At 39.5% G+C, this 23,240-nt stretch overlaps 3 protein-coding genes across 15 annotated transcripts in view; 1 reads left to right on the top strand and 2 right to left on the bottom strand.

The window, feature by feature from the left end:
* The window catches only part of LOC103591018 (putative RNA exonuclease NEF-sp), a 31,567-nt gene extending 21,960 nt beyond the window's left edge, over positions 1-9,607 (bottom strand). For 5 of the 6 annotated variants that reach the window (XM_008573392.1, XM_008573390.1, XM_008573393.1 and 2 more), the window contains exons 1-4: positions 9,033-9,586; positions 4,895-5,007; positions 3,703-3,838; positions 2,510-2,603 (exon numbers count right to left, since the gene is read on the bottom strand). In XM_008573392.1, the coding sequence (XP_008571614.1) occupies positions 2,510-2,603; positions 3,703-3,838; positions 4,895-5,007; positions 9,033-9,170 (481 nt within the window). In that variant the 5' untranslated portion in view covers positions 9,171-9,586. Of the gene's footprint in view, positions 1-2,509; positions 2,604-3,702; positions 3,839-4,894; positions 5,008-9,032 lie in introns of all 6 variants that reach the window. The other variant, XM_008573391.1, reaches the window with a different exon arrangement.
* A 67-nt stretch (positions 9,608-9,674) lies between these two features.
* Positions 9,675-16,690, top strand: ERI2 (ERI1 exoribonuclease family member 2). 2 transcript variants are annotated; one of them, XM_008573380.1, is made up of 9 exons: positions 9,675-9,729; positions 10,891-10,958; positions 11,042-11,125; positions 11,801-11,928; positions 12,579-12,735; positions 13,799-13,899; positions 14,430-14,511; positions 15,066-15,154; positions 15,350-16,690. In XM_008573380.1, the coding sequence occupies exons 1-9, from the start codon at positions 9,698-9,700 to the stop codon at positions 16,688-16,690; spliced, it is 2,082 nt and encodes a 693-aa protein (XP_008571602.1). In that variant the 5' UTR covers positions 9,675-9,697. The 2 variants fall into 2 exon arrangements, with proteins under 2 accessions (XP_008571602.1, XP_008571603.1); XM_008573381.1 differs by having other exon boundaries at positions 9,703-9,729; positions 10,895-10,958.
* A 684-nt stretch (positions 16,691-17,374) lies between these two features.
* The window catches only part of ACSM3 (acyl-CoA synthetase medium-chain family member 3), a 31,255-nt gene continuing 25,389 nt past the window's right edge, over positions 17,375-23,240 (bottom strand). For 5 of the 7 annotated variants that reach the window (XM_008573382.1, XM_008573387.1, XM_008573389.1 and 2 more), the window contains one exon: positions 18,552-18,861. In XM_008573382.1, coding sequence (XP_008571604.1) covers positions 18,643-18,861 — 219 coding nt within the window. In that variant the 3' untranslated portion in view covers positions 18,552-18,642. Of the gene's footprint in view, positions 18,262-18,551; positions 18,862-23,240 lie in introns of those variants that run through there. The other 2 variants (XM_008573386.1, XM_008573388.1) reach the window with 2 other exon arrangements.

The following is a 23,240-nucleotide window of genomic DNA, read 5'->3' as shown; positions in this document are numbered from 1 at the left end:
GGTGCGACCCTGAGGGTTGCGATCCATAGCCGGTCACAAAAAAAAGAAAAAAAGGAAAAAAAAAAAAAAAAAAAAGGGAATTGTAGACCATTATAAATGCCAGGTATAAGAATTTGAACTTTAGTCCATCATTCAGGGAGAAACAAAGTTCCTAAGAAGGGAAGTGACAAAAACAGTATTTTAAGAAACATCACGCTCAAAGATTTGTGAAAAATGGAGTAGAGAGAGAAAGTAGAAAAGGCTTTGCAGTTAATTCTGGCAAAAAAAATAATAATAATAACTAGTGTCTGGATTAACATGGTAGAAGGGAAGGGAGAGGAAAGGGAAATATGAAAGAAATATTATACAAAAAAACTGGTAGAGCATGGTGACAAAACAATTCAATCAACAAAATATTTACTGACTGCTTATTACATGCCTAGCATTGCTCTAGCCACCACGGGTTCCCCAATGAACAAAACCAACAAAATTCCCCATGGAATTTAAATTCTAATTGGGAAGATGGACAATAAATGAATAAATATGTAATTCATCAGGTGGGGATAAGGGGTATGGAAAAAAGTAAACGAGGGGAAGGATAGGGAGTGCTGGGGCAGGAAAACAGTTACTGTCATACCAAGGGTACTTCAAAATGTTTGTGAAAAAACAGAATTAAAAGATGATATGAATCCATCAACTTTTTGAAGTACCCTCTTATTTGATATAGGGTGGTTAAGGAAGATCTCTGATAAAGTAACACCTGAAGAGAGATTTATAGGTGCAAAGGGAATGGGGAAATAGGGAATGGGGAACCAAGAGAAAAGTAATTCTCAAATTCAAGACTGGTGTCTTAAAGAAAAATGATGCTAAAAAAAGAAATGATTTGAAGATAGGAGCCCATTATTTGGGAATGAGGAAAATGCTTTTAGCTATGTTATTACTGAGAGGGCAGTAGAATATCCAAGCAGCAATGTCCAGCAGGCAATTGAAAATACAAGTCTAGAATCTAGGACATCAAACTTAGAGATAAAGATATAGCAGTATTCATAGAAGACTGATAGGCAAATTTGAGAAGAGTAAATGAATACCCCAAAGGAAAGACTGAAGGAAGATCAGAGTGCTATGGTCTGTGCCTTGAGGACTTTGATATTCAGGATGGGAAGATGAAGTGAAATCCTCAAGAGGATAGAGGAGCAGTCATAACCCATCTGGCTCCTCAGTGCTTACAAAATAAAATCTGAAGTCTTTAGTCATGGCATTCAAAGCCTGCAGGATACGGCCTTAATCTGCCTCTCCAGCCTAAACTCTCACCACTACCTCCTCCTATTCCCCCCTCCAGCATCCACAACAAACTATATTCTTCAGCCATGTCAAATTTCTTTTTCCTGATTATACCTTTTCTTTTACAACTCAATGCCTTAATTTGAGCCTAGAATCTCATAAAGATTACTCAGTGATTTACTCAAAGATGTTGAAAATATAGCATTGGTCAAGCCAAACACAGCTGCAGATCAGATATGGGTATCTATTGGAAGGAAAAAGAACAATGGCAAGATGGGAAGTTAGAGGTCAGATGCTATCGATACAGAGGATAACCAGATACACAGCTCGGGAGATGAGAGGGAATCACTAGTTGTTCCTTACCACTTTTTAATGTCCCTTCAGTACAATTATTCAATTATTTTATCTGAACATTAAAAAGCATCATTGAACAACTTATCTTTACTACATGCAATGAACGCTGATAATTCCTATTCTATTCCATCACTCAACACTCCCACCCCAAAAGCAGAAAGTTAGCTATAACTTCCTAAAAGGACAAAACCCAGTTTGAAAAACACTGCTACCACAGATATTTATCTTTTAGCTGGCTAGCATCTAAACCTTCTGCCTGTTCTTCACTGTGAGTAGTATTAATGGGTATCACTTGTATTAGTGTAAGGCAAGATCTTTCTTCCCACCTGTACATTCCTAGGTACAAAGACTCAATGACGGATTAGAAATTATTCACAGTAATTCATAACAGTCCAATGTCAGTGGTATCCAGGTATCTTTAGTTACCTAACCAGACAGTTTCAGAGGCATGAGTCCTGGCTGTGGTTCCTGCTGTCTAATCTCTCTGGGTACCTGCCCATGTTTTCCTTAAAAAAATTTCTTTTCTGGGCCGGCCCGGTAGCGCACTGCTACAGTGCGCCGCTTGGGAGCGCGGCGGCGCTCCCGCCGAGGGTTCGGATCCCACATACAGACAGGCCGCTCACTGGCTGAGCGAGGTGCGGGCACAGCACCGAGGGTTGCGATCCCATTGCCGGTCCCGGTCCAGTACGGGTGCGACACTGAGGGTTGCGATCCGTTGCCGGTCACGAAAAAAGACAAAAAAAAAGGAAAAAAAAAAAAAAATTTCTTTTCTGCTTAACGTAGTTAGAACTGAGGTTGCTTGTAACAATAAACTTGACCAATAAACATACTTATAACCATATCCATAATCACCTTCTAGAATGAGCAAATCATCAAACCAAAGTCACAGCCATACCTTCCAGTGCCTTGGACAGATCTCCAGTTGTTTGTTTCTTTTTCAACCCAATAATATCATCTAGAAAATTAGATGGAGGAGGCAAGCGGAATTTCTGAAAATACATTAACAGGTTTTTACAAAAATGCTTGAAAGTAGTTAAAATACTATGAAAGGCGTGGACTTTTACTGTCAGTTCAGTGCTATGAAAGGTCTAAACCTTAATCATTTGCATTGTAAAATGAGGGCTGTTTCCTTAATATACAAAAGTGACGAGGTAAATGAAACCACACTTACCACCACCCTATCAACCCCCACCCCCACCACACTACCCCAGGTATTTTCTTGGCTTCTCTGATTACATATTATAAAAAGGACAAACATTACAAAAATGTACAACTTGGATAAGGAAAGTCCCTTATATTTTTCAAAGCAGTTCCATATCTATTATTTCACTGTACAGCATGCCAGGTAGTTAGGACAGATGGTAGAGCAGGGCAAAGAGGTTGAGAGCTCCAGCCTCAGGCTCACCTGGGCTGAAATTCCAATTCTACTACTTACTAGTTGTAACTCAGGCAAGTTACTCAGTTTCTTATGTATAATATGGGAATAAAAAGGTATTTACTTCTTAGAGAAACTGTCGTGAGAACTAAAGATGCACGCAGCATGATTAATAAGAGGGCTTAGCATACAGAAGTGCTCAAGAAATGGAAGCAAAAAAAAAAAAAATAGAGACAGGGATATTAAATTATGGCTCACCAACTCCAATGCCTTTTAGGGGTATAGACGAAACGGATAATAGGGAATGGAGGAGGCTACGGTAAAATGGAGAGCACGCACCTCTTCTAATGATGACAGCTGCTATTCAGCTCCAGATACTGTTCTAAGGGTGCCCAATCTTGTGATATTTTTAAGAGAGGCACAAAAAACACAGAATTTATGTAAATTGTTACAATTTTTGAAGACACCACAGCCCAAATAAAATAGAACAACATCAATCTGGGACCTACCAATTATAATCTGAGAATAAATGTTTTGCCCAGATTACAAACCTAACCTCAACATGAGGTCTCTGAATGTTGGTCCTTTTTGCTTTCTACATCCCCTATTGCTTGTTCAGTCAGGTTGCCAAGGAACATGGTCCCAAGCACACGCACTAGTCTCAGGATGCGAGATCCTGACTCAGCCCCTAATACAAAGTTTTCTTAACTTACATATCTAAATGCTTTTCGGAGAAATCCGAACTCCAAATAGAACCTGTAAAAGTGCAGTTGACTCATTCCCTGCAGAACAAAAACCACCACATTGTTCAGGTTGTTCAGGTGGTTGTGGTGAAAAAGCTGGCACCAGCTGTTGAAAAACCAAACCAACACAGCTAAGAGTGATACCCTCAAGTCAATTACAGGCATATAGAAGGAAAATGTAAAAAAAAATGCAGTGAGTGACAGATAATGGAATTCATAATCACTCATTGACTGCCTGGAACTGAAAGACAGCTATTATTGCACAGAATTCAAATAAAGATCTCATGAGATAAGTATTTGTTACATTCAAATCAAGCAAAATACCTAGTGGAATGCAATACATTTAAATCCATTGTCTTAAATCAAAACTAAGCTCACTACAAAGAGGCACAATTCCTAAGATCCCAACCTACTCTGCAGCCCTTTCTAAGGCAGGTAATCATATGGCTGGCTTCAAGAAATACAGTTTCAGGTAAAACGAGACTGATGGCAGTATTTGTGGATGTAGAAGATGACTTCTGAAGTATCTAGCCAATTCATAACAACCTCCCCTAGAGAGATGTGTGCTTTTGAAAATCTCTTATTGGTAAACATACAAAAACAATCTTCATATGTAATAATGGCATTGACAATATCAGAATAGTAAAATTCTAAGGTCAAGGGTTTGGATCCCCATAAGAGCCAGCTGCCACACACACACACAAAAAGTAAATTTCTCTCTTTGCCCTTTATATGTAAAATGAAGAAAAAGATTAACTGAAATTCTTAACATATGATCTTGTTATTTCAATTGGGTCTACTCCAGGGCTAACAAACTAAAATACCCATTGTGGTCAGATAGATACTGTAAACAAGGAAAGCAGACCAGTTGGAACATTGAAGTGTATATGCCCCATCTAAAGGGGAAGGCTAGCATTCAGCTTTAACAAATTGTTGCCATGTGGGAATACAGGGATAGTTGCCAGATTACTGAGTTTTTTGAACAAGTCAAAAATCTGAATTTTTATATACGAATCCCCAAATTTAACTGTTGGCAGCCATCATTAAAAAAAAAAAATTAGGACAAGCTGCATGACAAACAATTTCAGTAAGCCAGATATGGTCCTCTAGACAACAGTCTGAAACCTCTGATCTATACCCACCATTTAAGTTCATCTCATACCTGTGTTTAGGAACACTGGATTTGCCCAGAACTGCATACTTCAGTAATTCACATAGCTGGTCATGGGTTACTTCACAGTTTTCAGCAAATAAAATGGCAGATAAGCAGGCTTTCTGCAAAGATAAGTCAGGGCACAGCAAACCATGATTATCAAGAATAGCAACAAAGCAAGGCAAATTATTAAATTGTTCTAGTTTCTGATTAACATATATGCAAATATAAGGAGGGTTCTAATTAATTGAAAATTAACATCTAAACAATCTGTGGTATGACATTATTAATAGAATATTTAATAAACACTGACACAAAACCTAAATTATAGATACTGGGTTATATCCTACGGATAGTAGGATGAATTATGTATGATTCATGTTCTCAAGAAGTCCATTCTACTAGGGGAAACAGATAAGTAACAGGTTACTACAACACAATGTGGTTAAGTGCTATCACAAAGGTATGTGAGCAAAGAGGCTAACTGTCTTGGGGGTTAGAGAGTTTTGGGGATGGCTTTACTGAAATGAAAATACTGGGGCTGAGCCTTGAAAATAAGGAGTCTGAGAGGTTGGAGGAAACACCGTGTCCAAACACATAGCTTGGTTTGGCTGGAGCCAAGATTGCATGTTGCAGCGTAGTGGAGGGATGAAGAGAGGGAAGCAGGACCCAGATCATAGGAGATCAATGTGCTCTAAACTGAGTCAGAATTTATCCTGGGGCAACAGAGTTCAGTGAAGCTCCCCACCTCCTTAAAAAGGCTTTGCACTTATATTTGGTTATTAAAGTAATTCCTGCTCATTATAAAAGACTCAGATAATAGAGAATGGTAAAACAGATAAAATATACACAATAGATAGATAATAGTCAGAGATAATTATTACTTTCATTTTGGTCTGGGAGGCAGCAGAGTATGGCGATTAGGAGCTCAAGCCCTGGAGTCATACTACCTGAGTTCAAATATCAAGCTCTATTGTCTTGAACGAGTGTCTTAATCTTTCTAAGACTCAGTTTATTCATCTATAGTGTAACTATAATTCTGTCTCATGAGATTATTGGGAAGACTAAGGAGAGAGTGCAAGTGCAAAGTTCTGAGCCTAATGTGACATACCACAAATACTTAATAAACATCAGATATTATTATTGCTAATTTCTCCTTATGCCTTAAACTAATGTTGAGCACTTAGCATTAGCCAGATACAGTTCTGAGCACATATATTAAATCATTTAATTCTCACAACTCTTCTTAAGTTGGTACTAATATTATCTCTATTTTCCAGATAAAGAAATGGAGAAACAGATAAATGGCAGAACCAAGATTGGAATGCAGCTCTTTTCATCTCTATGCTATACTGCCCCCAAGGGATTTTACCATCCGTTCTGTTTTGTCACCAACTCCTCCCCCAACTTAATCTGTGAATATCTTTCCATGTCAGTTAAACATAACATCAATTTCAATACCTGAATAATAGTCTATTATCTAAATTTACCTAAAAATGAATACTTTACCTGAAAAAAATTCTCTATTAATGACACTTTTTAAAAAACTTTTTTCTGGGGGGGCAGGAGGTGCATGGCACAGCTGGTTGGTACAGAGATCTGAACTCCTGACATTGGTGTTACAAGACCACTCATACCAACTGAGCCAACCAGCCAGCCCCAACACTTTTTTTTTTCTTAATTACAAACAATATTATGACAAACATCCTTGTATAGACATCCACGTACACCTGTCTAACCATTTTCTCAGAATAAATTCCTGGTCAAAATGAGCATGTCTATTTTACATTTTGATAAATATTGCTAACTCCTTAAAGAATGTATCCATTTATTTTTACCAACCAAAAATATATGAGATTGATATGGTGGGACTTGGGCAGATATGGGTCTTTATGGTTGCTGGGCATGGGGTGTCAAGAGCCTGTTTAGAATGAGGAGGGTGTCCTACAGGGGAAACAGTCTAGTAATAGGAGCACGAACCCAAGACATCCATATAGGAGGGTGTCCTGGTGTGGTGTGTCAAAGCCTGAACATTATGAGGAGGTCATCCATGCAGGGAGGAGGGGAGAACAGAGTGGCCTGGCATCGGATGTCAGAAACTGTTTTCGGTAAGGGTGGCATTAATGCTGAGTGGCCTGTTGCAGGATTCAGAGCCTGAACAGGGTGAGGATGTCTATGTGAGAGGGTTGGTGGGGTAGCAGCCTGTCACAGGAGTGATGATGGCATTCACAAAGGAAGGTGGCCTGGTACAGGGTGAAGGAGCCCAAGCAGGGCTAGGAAGGTTGGGGGCTCAGGGGGCAGTGGCAGTAATGGGAAATTGATCAAATATCTTGAAGATAATGGAGTCAGCTTTCTCACTGTTGGAGAATAAAGTAACAAATAAGAAAAGGGAGAAAATTAGAATGAATCCTGTGGTGTTGGAATGGAAGTAGAAATACTGATGTGAATTCATGGTTTTCAATATTTATGGGTATACACATACTTATTTCTTAGCTTGGTCTTTTGGGAGTATTGACATCCCAACATCAATGAGCATGTTTTGCACCCAGATTTACCATTAAAATGCTAAATTCAAATAATTAAAATTCAGATATGCTAGGAGAAATGGCTGATTGCAGGGCTGCGGCAAGGAAAGTACAGATGAGCCTGGAATAATATTTTTTTCTGCCAGAAATAATAAAGTGCTCAATGTCAGGATCAGAAGGACACAGAAGCTAGCTTAATGACTAAATCTTGGATATTTAGAACATCAAAATAAATACAGTAACAGATTATAATCCATTTAACAAAGTAGGTATCCCCAAGTTTACACTGATAAAAAAATAAACTGGAAGTGTAATGAGGAGGTACCTCCCACAATATTACAAAAAGAAAAAGAGAACTTAAGTATAGCAGACACTATTTAATCAAGTTATCAAGGTTAATATCACCAATAATGAGACAAACCAAAATGAAAGTCAATCTGCAAGAGAGCAGAGTATCACTGTGATAGAGATGTACAACATGAATCTAACTGGTAAAGAAACAAACATAACTTCAAGGACATTCTACAAAAAAATTGGTCCAGGATTGCTCAAAATCAGTAAGGTTATATGAATGTCAAGGAAAGACTGAGGAACTGTTCCGATGAAAGGGACATGACAACTAAATTTAACACATTATTCTAGACTGAATCCTATTGTTAAAAAAGATTACTGGAAAAACTAGAGAAACCTGGAGTCTGAGCATTAGGTGGTAGCAATATATCCGTGTTAACTTCCTAATTTAGATGATTGCATTGTGATTATGTAGGATTGTTTGTAGGAAATAATACACTAAAATATCGCGTGTGGGGTGGAAAGAGAGCATTGTGTCAGCATAGCAATTACTTTGAAATGTTGGCTGGGGGGAGTTTCTGGTACTGTTCTTGCAACTTTTCCATAACTTTGAGATTGTTTCAAAATTTTTAAAATGGTAAGACTGTCAATTTCCTTACACTTCTTACCACATTAAACTTAAAAAAAATTTTTTTGCCAATCTGATAGGCAAAATTGCAATCCCGTTTTAATAAAATTGTTTCATAGCACTAACCCCCACCTTCTACCACCCTCTACTTATATCACTTACCATACCTATGGTTTATCCTGTTTCTGTCCTCTAGAACATAAGCCCTACTAGAGCAGTGGTCTTTGTTTATTCACTGATGTACCCCAAGTGCCGAGGGCAGTACCCCACACAAGGCACACAATGAAAATCTGATGAATTTCAGAATTCATCAGAAGGGATGAATGAAGTCAGATATTTAGCTCCCCATACATGGTAGGGATGATGATCGGCCTTATTATTTCCCTGTTGGAATGTAAATAGCTTGAAGGCAGGGAATCGTGTTTGGGGGCACTGGGTTATCCCCAGAACCTAGGACAATTCCTGGCACACAGAAGGCCTCAGGCAGTATCCGCTGGACCAACATTCTCATCGCTTGCCAGGCACTATACCAGCTTTAAACCGCCAGTAAAAGTCCTGAGGTCGGTGGGAGCATTATTATCACCATTTTGCAAGTCAGAGAGCAGGTTCGCAGAGGCCGGTGGGTGGGTGCGCCTGACCTGCGTCCAGGGACCCCCAAAGGCGGCGGGGTCGCAGGTCGACGGCTCAGGCCCCCATTGCTCACCTTGGTCTCGGGCAGCCTCTCCTGGAGACGCCATCGGGTTCTCATGGCCTGGGCCGCCCCGAACACCTTGTTCGGGGCCCGCCTCCTCTTCCTGCCCTTCTCGGGCTGCTTCCCGGTCCCTTCCATCTCTGGCTTCATGAGGCTGTGTGGAGAAAGACCGGCGAGAACTGAGGAAACTTGGACGCCCAGACCCCCGGGCCGGCTCCTGAGGAGTGAGCGGCAGGAGCCTGACAGCCTAGACTCTCTCTAGGATCCGCGCCTTAGGATCCTATCTACAGGGCTCTCCCCGCCGCCCCGACAGCCGCGGGTGCCCGTGACCTTCCAGGTTCCGCGGACGGGCCCCCTGTGCCGCCCCAGCCGTTAACGTCCGAAGCGGGATTCGCAACGGTGGGCCGACCGCGCCAACGCGCCTCCGCACATTGGCAGAGAGGGACGCGGGCACTGCCAAGCGGCCTCCCCGCCCGAAACCACTTCCCGAGCCCCGGAACGCCAACAAGGAGCCGCACAGCGATCGGGGCCGCCGCCGCCTCAGTCACCGCCCCCTCAGTCACCAACGCCGCCGCCCCCTCAGTCACCGCCGCCGCCTCCTCGCCGCGTCGGCAGTTAGAAGAGAACGGAAGTGGTAGACGGGCGACTTCCGGCCGTTGGAAGTTGAAGAGCGAAGGATGTCGGGAATGGCGACCAAGCGGCTGGCCCGGTACGCTAGGGGGTCCCGGGCCGGGGGTCGCCCCTGGTCCGGTGCTGGGGTCTGTGACAGGACTGGTCAGGCGGCGTCCGCGGTGGCAGCCCGGGCGTGTCGGACCTGCGCTCTCGGGCCCCGGCCTGGACCTCGGTCTCGAGGCTCCGCACGAGGAACCCCGGGTTCTGACCGTGTGGCCTGGTCCAGGCCTCGGGAAACGACTGGACGGGACAGTGCCTTGAGCACTGGGAGTCTTATGCATCCATCGAGCTGTTCCCCAAAACTTCCTACTGTGACCTTTTAATTCAGGACATGAATCAGCGTGTCTTTCTCCCCGATTTCTGGACACGCCGTGCACATTTCTTATTTCTGGAAGTATGGGCTTTAGAGTTGGACGTGCCTTGGCGCCACATACCAGAGCTGCGTTCTTTGACAATTTACTGTCAGCTTTTTCATCCCCTAAAATGCTCCTGTAGGTAGCAAGTGTCTACTACCTCTTAGAGTTGTTGAAGTTTAAATAGGTCACCTGCTATGTAGTAAACAGTTAATAAATACTAGCTATTATTAGTCCCAAATTCCAGCACTTTCTTCACATCTCTGAGCAAACAAAAAACTGCAATATGAGATGTCTGCCTAGTTAAAACTATCTACTCATCAAAGTAGTTTGTCTCACCAGCGCTTAAGACTGGACTCTTTAGGTATTATCATAGGTTACCTTGCAGTGGTTTCATGGATGTCTTGTTCCTTTACACAGATTTTTTAAGCTCCTAGAGGTCTGAACCGTGCCCTTATGTTCTTTTCTCCTCAGAACTATGCTGTACACATAGCCAGGGCTTGAAAAATGCAAAGGCAAAAATAACTTAAGCCTTTCAGTGCATCTTTACCTCTACAATCATTTGAGTTTCTCAGTGGTACTATAAAAATAAGGGGAGCAGATAAAATTAGTCTTAGTTTGCACATATACACTTTAGGCCCATGCAGGTAAAATGATACTACAATCAAAAGAGAGGGTGGCAGTTAGTCTAATAACCCAGGTCTTTCACTTCCAAAGTCTAGTTCAGTTTCCCCTCAATCACAATAAATTAAGGAGGGTTTTGCCACATGGCCAGTGCCATTAGTTTGGTAGCCTATTCTAACAGCGTGCATCGTTGATCAAATTGGGTTGTTTTACATTTTTAGGCAGCTTGGATTAATTAGGAGAAAGTCAATTGCACCAGCAAATGGAAACCTAGGAAGAAGCAAATCTAGTAAGTAGTAGGCTTAGATTTTTTACATTTTGTAGCCTTGTACTTTCAACACTGGTAAAACATAACACTCTGATCTTCTGCAGGGCAGTTGTTTGACTACTTAATTGTCATTGATTTTGAGTCGACATGCTGGAATGATGGAAGGTGCCATCGTGGCCAGGAAATAAGTAAGTCTGGACTGCCAGTGTCCAAAGCTAGCACTAGATGAGCCACTTTAACGTTTATAGATATAAACCAGTCAACAGTTTAAGAAAACAGAATGATCTACGAATTGGTGGTTTAATATAAAACCTGTCTTGACTGAAAAAGAATAAAATTCCGAAAACCTAAATGTGTAATTATATAAAATAATTGTTTTAGGATTGTGTATAAAACCTCAATGGAATAGAAATGGAAAAAAAAAAACCTTTGCAAAAAGGGAGTATATTTTAACTTCCATATGGTCTTCATATTTAATCGTGGAAATATATTAAGAGTTTTCTTTTAAGTAGATATACTCATAACTTTAATATTTTGATTTATGTCTTGGCATAACTTTATCAAGACCTTTACATCACACTGCTTTGTTTAATATGCTTCTACTGAAACTGATTGTTTTAATAATGCTATTCTCATGGTAATATGTTTAAGTAGATATACTCATAACTTTAATATTTTGATTTATGTCTTGGCATAACTTTATCAAGAGCTTTACATCACACTGCTTTGTTTAATATGCTTCTACTGAAACTGATTGTTTTAATAATGCTATTCTCATGGTAATATGCGTTTAATTTAGGGTGATTATAGCATTAATTTAAAAATTATATATTTAACTGTCAATTGATGATTCTTTCATTTAGTTGAATTTCCAGCAGTATTGCTGAACACATCAACTGGAGAGATTGAATCTGAGTTCCATGCTTATGTTCAGCCTGAGGAACATCCAATTCTTTCTGAATTTTGCATGGAACTAACAGGCATAAAGCAGGTATGATGCATATTTTAAAATTCAGAAATCAGTTTCAAGAAGAAAATAAAAAGCTATATACCATTTCAGTGTTAGGAGAAATAATATTCCTTCCATAATCCATTGGAATCTTTAAAAATTAGAAAGAATAGTGTTATAAAAGTGAAAATCAAATTTATTTTATAGAAATTAATGACACAATTTTGTCTTTTATTTCTGTCACTCTGGATTTAATGATTATATTTCTGTGTGATTTTAGATATATCAACCTGATTTTTCTTACCTTGGCAAGTTTTCATTATGCAGGTTGAATATTTCTAACCCCAAAATCCAAAATCTGAAACTTTTTGAGCACCAACATGATGTTCAAAGGAACCGGTCCTTAGAGCATTTCAGGTTAGGGATGCTGAATCAGTAAGTATAATGGCAATATTCAAAAAATCTGTGAAATCTGAAACAGTTGTTCTGGTCCCAGGCATTTTGGATAAGGGATACTCAACCTGTATTATTTCTCTCCCATGTGTTTTAATATCTTTTCACTAGATAAACTTTTTGCCAGTTAGAACCTCATCTTTGTTATATTCCCCCCTCAGTATCTCCCCTATTATAATACCTGCTCGATAATTAAGGAATTTGATTGTTGAATTCACATTTGGTGACTCTCTCTTCAGGCTCAAGTTGATGAAGGGGCCCCTCTGAAGATTTGCTTATCTCAGTTCTGTAAATGGATTCGTAAGATTGAGCAACAGAAGAAAATTATTTTTGCTACTGGGGTTTCAAAGACTTCTACTTCTGAAGTAAAATTATGTGCATTTGTTACTTGGTCAGGTAAAAATTAAGTTATGCCTATTAATCACAAATGGGTAGCATTACCACTATGAAATTCTTTATTTCTAGTTTTATACTTAACCTAGAATTATACTTGTTAACTTTGTAGGCCAGGAAAAGAAATCCAAGTGCCTAGCAGATGTTAACCAAGAAAAGTAAATTCATTCTTAGTATAAAAATTACCATTCTGAGATACCTTAAAATTTTAAGCCTTAACTTTAAGAATCTTCTAGATGTTCCTCTCTGTTCTGGATTCAGAACCACACAAAGATGATTTCATGAAAACTCTCATCATTCTATTTTCCATAGCCTTGAGTAAAAAGAGTCCTCATGTAGCTCACATCCTTTGCTTTTATGCTTTGACACTAATGTAGACATCAAGGGAAAAAAAATGGGCTGTTTAAAGTAGGTTTTTTGTATGACTGTGACGTAGTATTGCCATTAACAGTCATTTATAGCAATGCTGTGCCATGGACAACATAGCATTGATAGTCATATTTGGTTTCAAGTTGCTATAGAATGTTTGGTTTCTCTGTTTTCCTAAAATATAGAAAATATAGGATTTGTAATTTAATACCTTAGTCTTCTTTCTGAAATAGTCAGGTTTTATTGAGTGTTTAAGAAATCATTTTGAAACTTAGTCACCAACCTGATTTTTTTTTTTTTTTTTTTGTCTTTTGTCTTTTTTCGTGTCCGGCAACGGATCGCAACCCTCAGTGTCGCGCCCGTACCGGACCGGGGACCGGCAACGGGATCGCGACCCTCGGGGTCGCTCCCGTGCCTCGCTCAGCCAGTGAGCGGGAACCGGTCCGTATGTGGGATCCGAACCCTTGGGCGGGAGCGCCGCCGCGCTTCCCAAGCGGCGCACCATCCAGTGCACCACCGGGCCGGCCCGCAACCTGATTTTTTAAAATAAGTTATATAGAGTGAATAATTGTTAGATATTAGCAAAGCAATTAATTCTTACTATATCATCTTGCAGCATTTTGTGTATAAATGGTGACAGCATAATTAAAAATGCTGGCATCATTGACTTTGTTGTATTTTAATGTCCTTAATGCAGACTGGGACTTGGGGGTTTGCCTGGAGTATGAGTGTAAAAGAAAACAGCTGTTAAAACCTGTCTTCTTAAATTCTTGGATTGATCTCAGAGCAACTTACAAGGTAAGGGTAAAAGATAATGGCATTCACTTTCCTTCTATGAAAATGACTGAATTTTATCCCACACATGGGTATGGGATTCTACAAATAAGATTTTTGGGGGGGGGGAATGTTCACATAAATACATTTCTTAAAGTATTTAAAAACAACACAATTTTTATTTATTTTAATTTTTATTTATTTATTTATTAAAAGATGACAGGTAAGGGGATCTTAACCCTTGACTTGGTGTTGTCAGCACCACACTCTCCCAAGTGAGCTAACCAGCCATCCCTATATGGGATCCGAACTCGTGGCCTTGGTGTTATCAGCACCACACTCTCCCAAGTGAGCCACAGGCTGGCCCCTAAAAACAACACAATATTTAAAAAAAGACAAAAACAGAAGAAAAAGAAACCAAAAATAAAAATAAATAAAAACACAACAAAAAATAAGCACATTCTAAATCTAATGTAAAAATTATGAAAAGTGGTTAATACATAGCCTTTCAAACAGTAGTCATGTTTTTAAATCTATCTTCTTTATTTGATTAGCTTTTCTATAGGAGAAAACCGAAAGGACTAAGTGGTGCCTTGAAAGAAGTGGGAATAGAATTTTCAGGACGAGAACATTCTGGTTAGTATAAATTGAAAATCATTATGTAAGTCATTTGACTTTTATAAAATCTTTCCTATGAATCTAATTTTTTGGTGATATCATTAATAAGGAATATCTTTCAGCCCAAAATGCTAATCTATATAATTAAAATTGTTTCTTAGAGGTTCAAGTTACCTCTTTAATAAACTATTGTAAGATAAAGTCTGCCATCTAGTGACTTTCTGGTTGCTCAAAAAATGAAATGAATTAGGCATATCAAATGGAGGTTAAACAGTGGACTAGTGAAAAAACTGAACAAAACTATTATATTACTCACAAATCATGGTTTCTGTAGAATGTTGATCACACTTTTGGGAACAAATTTTCACATCCTCTTTTATAAATGTAGAACCTCTTGTCTTTCACTGGTATTGTTGCCACAGCTTTCCACAAAACCAATTTATCATGATTAAAATTAGTAGATAATCATAAAACAGTATGCTCCAATTTCTATTTAAGTGGTAGTATTTTTTTGCTGTTATTTCTTTACACTAGTACTATTGAATTTAGTGTTTGATTATCTACTTCCTCAGGGTTGGATGATTCTCGGAATACTGCCATTCTTGCTTGGAAAATGATCAGGAATGGTTGCCAAATGAAAATTACAAGGTCCTTAAACAAGGTTAGTGGTGTCTTGCCTCTATTGTGTTATCTCAAACTCCAGAAGTAGTCATATATGTTCACTGAGATGTAGATTTTATGTGTGTAATCATTTTTAAATCAATGACATTTTTCTTTGTTTTCATATAAAATGTGTGCTGAAGAAATTACGAATGTGTAGTTTCTAATGCTGTTGGACTTGTCTGTGGAATCATAGGTTCCCACTAAGAAGAATCCCAACATTTTGTCCAGAAATATGAATACAAATCAAGTTGAAGAAACGTCTGCCTGCAACAGTAGCATCCAGGATCTCAGCATATATGATAGGGAGCCTAAAAATGCAATAAATTCTAATGGAAAAGTTCAAATGAGGTCAGTTTATGTGAATCCTATAAATGTACAGCAGGATCAGTTACAACTAAAGAACAATATAAAAGCAGGTCTTCACAATGACAAAAGTTGCTTATCTCTTTTTAATACTAAGCCCTCTACTTCTCTGGGGCAGTTGCAGTCTCCCACCTTGAACTCACCTATCTATATGCAGAAGCAAAGAAAAAATAAGCATCTTGCATTTAATACCAAATCCAAGTCCTCAACAACTGGTTCAGAATTGGTACTTGTTTCTACCACCATTCCATCTGCTAATCAAGTTTCCAATATGGAAATGGATTCTGCTTTTGCTTGTTTACCTATGTTGGCTGACTGGGAGGATGTAGCTTTACTACCAGCATCTCAGCCTGAACAAAACATAGATTGTGTACTTCCCAGTAGTGACTCAAACTTAGACACTTCATTTAATTCCAGAGAAAGACTAATGGTTTTAAAAGAATCAGAAATGCTAAGCCATGAAATCTTTGGAGGCATAGAGGAAACTTTTAAAAAATCTGAGACCTCTAAATCCATTGTATACAAGAGTCCTCAAACTACTATTTATAATGTAAAAGAAGCCAAAGATCCAGGTTCAGATATTTCTGCCTTTAAATTACCTGAACGCACATCAAGTACCTTCAACAGTGTTAATGCCAATGTATCTCATCCTTCAGTTCTGGGGAAACATCCTTTTCTTTTAGGTTCTACTAAAAGGAATCCATCCAGTCCCCCAGCTTTCCCACCAGCAAAAAAACAGACCTTCACTATTCATGAAGAAAAGCCTACATCTTCTAACTGCTCCCCAATTAGAAGTTCTTCTTGGAAAGTTCTCCCCTCTATATTAACTTCTGTAGCTAACCTACAAGAGCCTTGGAAGACTGGGAAAATGACACCTCCCTTATGCAAGTGTGGACGAAGAGCTAAGAGACTTGTTGTCTCTAATAATGGGCCAAATCATGGGAAAGTCTTCTATTGTTGCCCTATTGGGAAATACCAAGAAAACAGAAAATGTTGTGGTTATTTCAAATGGGAGCAAATACTTCAAAAGGAGAGAGCCAACAACATAGTTCTGTCCCATTCCACAGGGGAATTCACTTTTAATTCTCCAGAAACAAGCCATATACGTGACAGAAGTTTAAGTGTTTCTGCTAAAAATTCTTTGAGACTCAGACCTTCAATGAGGAATTGATAATTTTGTTTTTATGCGTGTGTGTGTGTGTGTGTGTGCGCGCGCGAGAAACAAGCCATATACGTGACAGAAGTTTAAGTGTTTCTGCTAAAAATTCTTTGAGACTCAGACCTTCAATGAGGAATTGATAATTTTGTTTTTATGCGTGTGTGTGTGTGTGTGTGTGTGTGTGCGCGCGCGCACACCTGCTACAGGGATCCATTGATAATTTTGTTTTTACGTGTGCGTGCGTGTGTGTGTGTGTGCATGCGCGCGCGCCTGCAATGGGGATCCAAACCCTTGACCTTGATGTTACAACACTGTGCTCTAACCAGCTGAGCTAACCAGCCAGCCCTGTTTTTACTTTACTGTGACTTTTAGTGCAGGAAAGATTTTTTTTTTAGAAAAGCATAGGGCTGGGCCGGCCTGTGGCTCACTCGGTAGAGTGCGGTGCTGATAACACCAAGGCCACGGGTTCGAATCCCATATAGGGATAGCCGGTTCGCTCACTGGGTGAGCGTGGTGCTGACAACACCAAGTCAAGGGTTGAGATCCCCTTACCGGTCATCTTTTAAAAAAAAAGAAAAGAAAAGCATAGGGCTAACTTGTTATCACACGTTATGAAGCCTTAGCATATCTGAGCTTTGTAGACTACAATGGAGCTATTACACACACACACACACACACACACTGAAAAAGAAAAAATAAATTTCATGACCTTCTATTTTATTCACCAGTTGGCTAAGATTTGTCTTGTTTGTTCATGTATGAATCCTGATTATTCCTTAAATTCCCAAACATGATGAGTATTTTGATAATGTCCTACACTATTTTATCTATATTTCATATCTTAATGTTTGCTGAATTTATCATAGTTTCTTGAAGAACCACAAATGAAATTTGTAAACTGTGTTTACTAGGTTAAATATAATAAGCAACAATAGTATATGACATCCTTCTTTTATAATTAGACCTTGATACAAATTTTAAACTCTTAAAATTATTGAAATAGAATGTGACTAATAAACATCCCTAGTCTATTTTCAGATAGATACTTCTACTTTGAGAATTATGATAATCTTCTAAATGATGTTTTATATTTTTCTAAAAACTTTATAAGTTGTTTAGTTGTATTTCAAGGTTTGAAGATTGTTTTTGATTTGTGTACCAACATTGGAAAAATTATTCAACTAAGGTTTGAAAGCCAATGGGGCAGGGATTTGGTTCAGAAACTGCTTCTATTTAAAAATTCTTCAGCAATTGATGACATTCTTTTTACATTACCAAATTACAGGAGTACTGATAGTAATGCAGAGGAATAATATCTTATTTAAAAATTCAGCCTCTGATGTCATAACCACAAAATATTTTAAATCAACAGTTTATAAGCATACTACCTCATTTTTTATTGTCTGTCCATAATCTTGTGGTTTCTACAGATTTAGAGATTCCGTATTTTAAAGATACCATGTTTGTTTTATATGTATCATGATAATAGAATGAATTTAAATTGTTTTCCATTCTTTCTTCCTCAATTCATTTCTTTTTATCTTCCCACTGATAGTCTTTGGCAGCTCTTGAATAAATTCTACCTGTTGGTATCAAGGGGGAAAGAATTAGCCCAGAGGTTTTCATCTTTAGATAAAGCCAATTATATAGCAGTTTTATTATGAAGTCTAGGTGAAAGAATTAGAACATCCACTGGAGTGGATTTTTGGTAACAGCCAAAAAGGGAAAGGGGTATTGTTGAAACTTTTCTTGATACTTAGTATTACTGCAAGTCCGGTAAGGCCAATGACCAGGCAAGTTAGGTTAGGTATTTCATTTTAATCTCAAAGATTTTTTTTTTTTTCTTTTTGGCAGCTGGCTGGTAAGGGGATCCAAGCCTTTGACCTTGGTGGTGTTAGCATTGCACTCTACTGAGTGAGTTAACTGACCAGCCCTCAGAGATTCTGACTCATATCCATACATCATTAGTTCAGTTTGGAACATTTGTTGTAGCGTGTTTGAGAAGAGTGTTCATTAAAAAGAATGTTCATTAAAAAACAGCTGTAATTTTCCAGGATGCCTACCTTTCTGGGATATTTGTAAGGTGCTGTAGTTTTTTTTACATGCTCCTGAATCTCCTTTTTCAGTCGTTCTTGATCATGTGACTTGTAATCAGGGTTCAGAACAATAAAAGCCTTTACTACCTAAAATAAATATTTGAAACACCAGGAAGATGAGTTGTGTATTTTTATGTTTTGGTGTGTCTTGTTTGCTTTCTCTAACTTGGAATCTAAGTGCCCGGCAGGGTGGGCAGAGGGTTTAATCTCAGCTCTGTACTCTTAAGCCAGCCAGACTCCCACACCTCCTGGTCTGTACCTAGTACAAGAGAGCTTCTGGGACCCCTGCTTTGTTTATGCTCTACTCTTGACTTCTGTCTTTCAACTACATTTTGAAATCTACTTCCTGACCTGTTTATGATTATCTCTGCCCTTGACTTCTTGCCTCATCTTTTATCTCCTTCAGTAAAGTGTCCACCTGGAAATTGGCAGTGCATTAAGCACAGCCTCTTGTGTAACAGCACAGCCTAGTCCAGTCCAGCCCAGCTTCTAGGCCCCCACACTCAGCGCATCTCTTGTAAACACTAGCCACACTGAGTTTGCCTTATCCTTTTGAAGGGAACAGTCAACTGAGACCACTCACTCTACACAAGGCCACTTGGCTGTTGTTCTAGCTCACTTACACAGCCCTAAGGAACGAGAGCAGAAATGGTGGTGGCTTTTGCTATCTCATCTGGCAGAAGACAGGAAAGGCTTTATGCTTTTATGCTCACTTTATGCTCACAAGCACTGTTACCCAAAGTTTATCCCTTCTTTAAATGTCTTGGGAAATCTTGTCTAGAGTTTTTGGACCCTTATTGGAGAAGACAGAAAAATAGGCCACCCCTCGTGTAGTTCCTTCAAGAGTACTTTTGGGGTCCTGTCATGTTCACTCCAGAGGCACCGCCATTCACTGCCTCCCCCAGAGCCATGACTGGGTGAGTCAACTAGTATGCACCACCAAATCCAGATAACAAGCCCAGGGTTTGCCATGAAATGATGCTTTCTGTAAACACCATTCCAGGAGGGTCCCCTGCAACTTTTCTATGATTAAATATCCTGCACTTAGGTGACTGAAATCTTACTGAATTGATGGATTCATGTTTCCAGCTTAAAGAAGCTTGCAACATTTCCTATCCACCTTGATCTGGGTGTAAAGATTTGGAACAATAAATTATTTAGGACAGCCATTTGGTGAGAAATGAAGACTTGCAGTTATAAGTTTTTCACATACTGAAAATTATTCACCAGCGGGTAGTTCTACAACGTTTTATGAGCAATTGCCTATTTCAACCGAAAACTCTTGGACATTTCTAATTTACGTGTGCTATGGGGCAGTTGTGTAACTTTGTGTGTGTGTATGTATGGATATAATTTAACCCTATTCATTTTTTGATACTTTATAAAATTTATTTGTAGTTACGCTGGCTCTGATGCTTTATCAACATTTTTGTGAATTTAAAAAGTTATCTTTGCTATTGGTGAATAGTTGAAAGGCAAATTATTTTTAAAACTGGATCGCATATTACTGGTTTGCATATTGATGACTTCTGAGCCTTACATAGTCCACTTCATCTTTCTAAAAGCCTTTATAAACCATTACAGAAAATGTTAAGAAGGAACAACCCAATGTTATGGTAAGAGTATGAACTCTGAAGTCAGACAGCCTGGGTTTAAGTCAGCTTGTTGACTTCCTGTGTTATCTTCAGCATGTCAGGTCACCTCTGTGTGTCTCAGTTTCTCTGTGGAAGAGGTTGTGGGGGTTAAGCAAGCTACATAGATACAGGGCTTAGAATAATGCCTGGCACACATGGTAAGTCATCAAAAATGTTAGCTCTTGGGCCGGCCCGGTGGCGCACTGGATAAGTGCGCCGCTTGGGGAGTGCAGCGGTGCTCCCGCCCGAGGGTTCGGATCCCACATACAGACCGGTTCCTGCTCACTGGCTGAGCGAGGCGCGGGGGCAACATCGAGGGTTGCGAGGCGCGGGGGCAACATCGAGGGTTGCGATCCCGTTGCCGGTCCCCGGTCCGGTACGGGGGCAACACTGAGGGTTGCGATCCGTTGCCGGACACGGAAAAAGACAAAAGACAAAAAAAAAAAAAAAAAAATGTTAGCTCTTAGTTGCAGTAGTAGAGATTTTTTGTTTTTGTTTTTGGTTTTTTTTTTTTTACCTAAAACTCATAAGTAGGCTTCTAAGTTTCTCTGAAATACTATGTAGCATTTTTCTGAGAAGAGTCTATGGCTATGCCATTCTATATGGTAGCCACTAACCACATGTGGCTATTCAAATTTAAATTAATTAAAATTACGTAAAATTAAATTTCCTTAGTCATACTAGCCACACTTCAAGTGACTGATAGTTGTGTGTGGCTATTGTATTGGGTGGTGCAAATATAGAGCATTTCCATCACTGCGTTAAGTCCAACAGTGGTCTATGGCCTTCTTCAAGTTCTCAGAAGTATGTGATCCAAAAAATTTAGGAACCTAGTGATCTAAACAAGTATTTCTCAGCTCTTTATCTCACATCCCAAAGTTAAAATAGTATTTAAAATCTAAATTTTTTTTTCAGAATTATCGATAGCAAAAATCATCCATTCCTTTATTCCTATTGGAAATATTGTCTTTTTAAAAAGGCCTATTGAAAGCACAAAAAATTGAGAAAACGGACTGCCGTTTAGCTCGGTTGGTTATAGCACGGTATTGATAACACAAAGGTCAAGTGTTAAGATCCCTTTACCGGCCAGCCACCAAAAAAAAAAAAACTCTCAATATAGAACTTAAATTAAGGAAGTACTCATTTTAAACACTATTTGCTTTTGGACAATTTATCAGAGAAAGAAGTATTCATGAAAACTGTCAAAAGTAGTTATGTTTAGCTGATAGTGTTAGACATTTTTAAAGTTAAAACACTGCAACAGTATTTAAAATAGGCAACAGTGTGAAAATGCACACACATTGCAAGACTATAGTAGGTAGAATAAAATTTATCAGTGTTTGGGGACCTATCCTGGAGAAGACCCAACCAGAAAGAGAAGAGCTACCTATCGCATGGAACACATGGGCATTTTGTGTGTGGACACCTTGTTTGAGACTCCCACCTACATCTTTTGCCAGAAATGTTGCAGCCCACCAATGTCGGGGAAACTGGCCAAACTTTCTCCCTCACTCTGGCTAAATCAGGCCCTATACTAAGACTCCAGAGCTGTGGGGGAACCATAACCCACTTATAGATCTTTGCTATATTGTACTCTGGGATTTCAGGTGACTGCCAAGCCAACCCTGGTCCTAAAGGCTCATCTACCATCCTGTTCCAAATAAGCACCTGCATAGGCTGGCCCGTGGCTCACTCGGTAGAGTGCGGTGCTTATAACACCAAGGCCCCGGGTTCGGATCCTATATAGGGATGGCCGGTTAGCTCACTGGCTGAGTGTGGTACTGACGACAAATAAGCACCTGCTAGGTGGATAAAAATGATGACTGAAAGTAAGGGGAGAGGTGCAGGAGGAGCTGAGATTCATGAAATCCTGTGGGTAGAGTTCAGAACAATGAGGCAAACTTCAGTAATCACCAAATCTGTTCTCTGCTCTCATCTACCCAGGATATTCCCTTTCGCAGTAAATAAGGGCTTTCATCCTAACAACTTTCCAAACTACCAAACCCCAGCCAATGGTCAATATCCAGAACAACTTTGGGCTATCCAGGAAGAGTTATAGGATATCCTCTGGCATCACTGATCAGTTACAAGAATCGGTCCTGAGGGGGGACACATCCACCCTTATTCTACCAGAACACACACATTTCCCAATCCTGCCTTAAATTCAAGGATCTATTCAACCCCTGAGATTGAATACCTTGTAACTCTGCTCTGTACCCCATGCCTCAAGCCCTACACCTAGCATTTGAAATAAGGAACTTGAATGCATGGTACAGGAAGTTCTGGATTTGCATTCACATCAATGTCATCTCCATAACTTGGTTTAGTATTACGAGGGATATGGGTAAGAGAAATACTTGTGGGAACTTGTAGTCCACCATAGTCAAACCATGGGGGCATGTTATAGACACACAAGCAAAACCCAAGAGGCCATGCCAGGACAAGGAGGCCTAAAGAGTGGCATGTTACCTTTAAACCCAAACTACCATGTGATGAGCCCAATAGCAATGGTCTTCCAGCACTCCTTTGTCATTCATAGCTTATTTACTGAAAGCTCTTCTTATCTACCTACCCAGCCTACTAATGGTTGTCTCAGTTCCTGCCTATGACCTTGTTCCTACCCCTGATATCTGATACGAGTCCATCCTTCTCAGTTACAGTGGGGACCTTCTTGGTTTCCGGACCTTCTGGGTAAAAACTTGATCCTCTCCAGCTGACCTCTGGTGCCCCATTCTGGAGTGAGCCTGGGGTACTGGCAATCACACCGTCTTTGCCTCAGCCCTCCATGGAAAAGATTCAAATTCATATATATATACATATGTATATATATAT

The sequence above is a fragment of the Galeopterus variegatus genome, unplaced genomic scaffold, assembly GCF_000696425.1.
Source record: "Galeopterus variegatus unplaced genomic scaffold, G_variegatus-3.0.2 Scaffold913, whole genome shotgun sequence".
Taxonomy (NCBI): Eukaryota; Metazoa; Chordata; class Mammalia; order Dermoptera; family Cynocephalidae; genus Galeopterus; species Galeopterus variegatus.
Note: the sequence above shows the minus strand (reverse complement) of the source record. Positions and strands in the feature narration are given on the sequence as shown.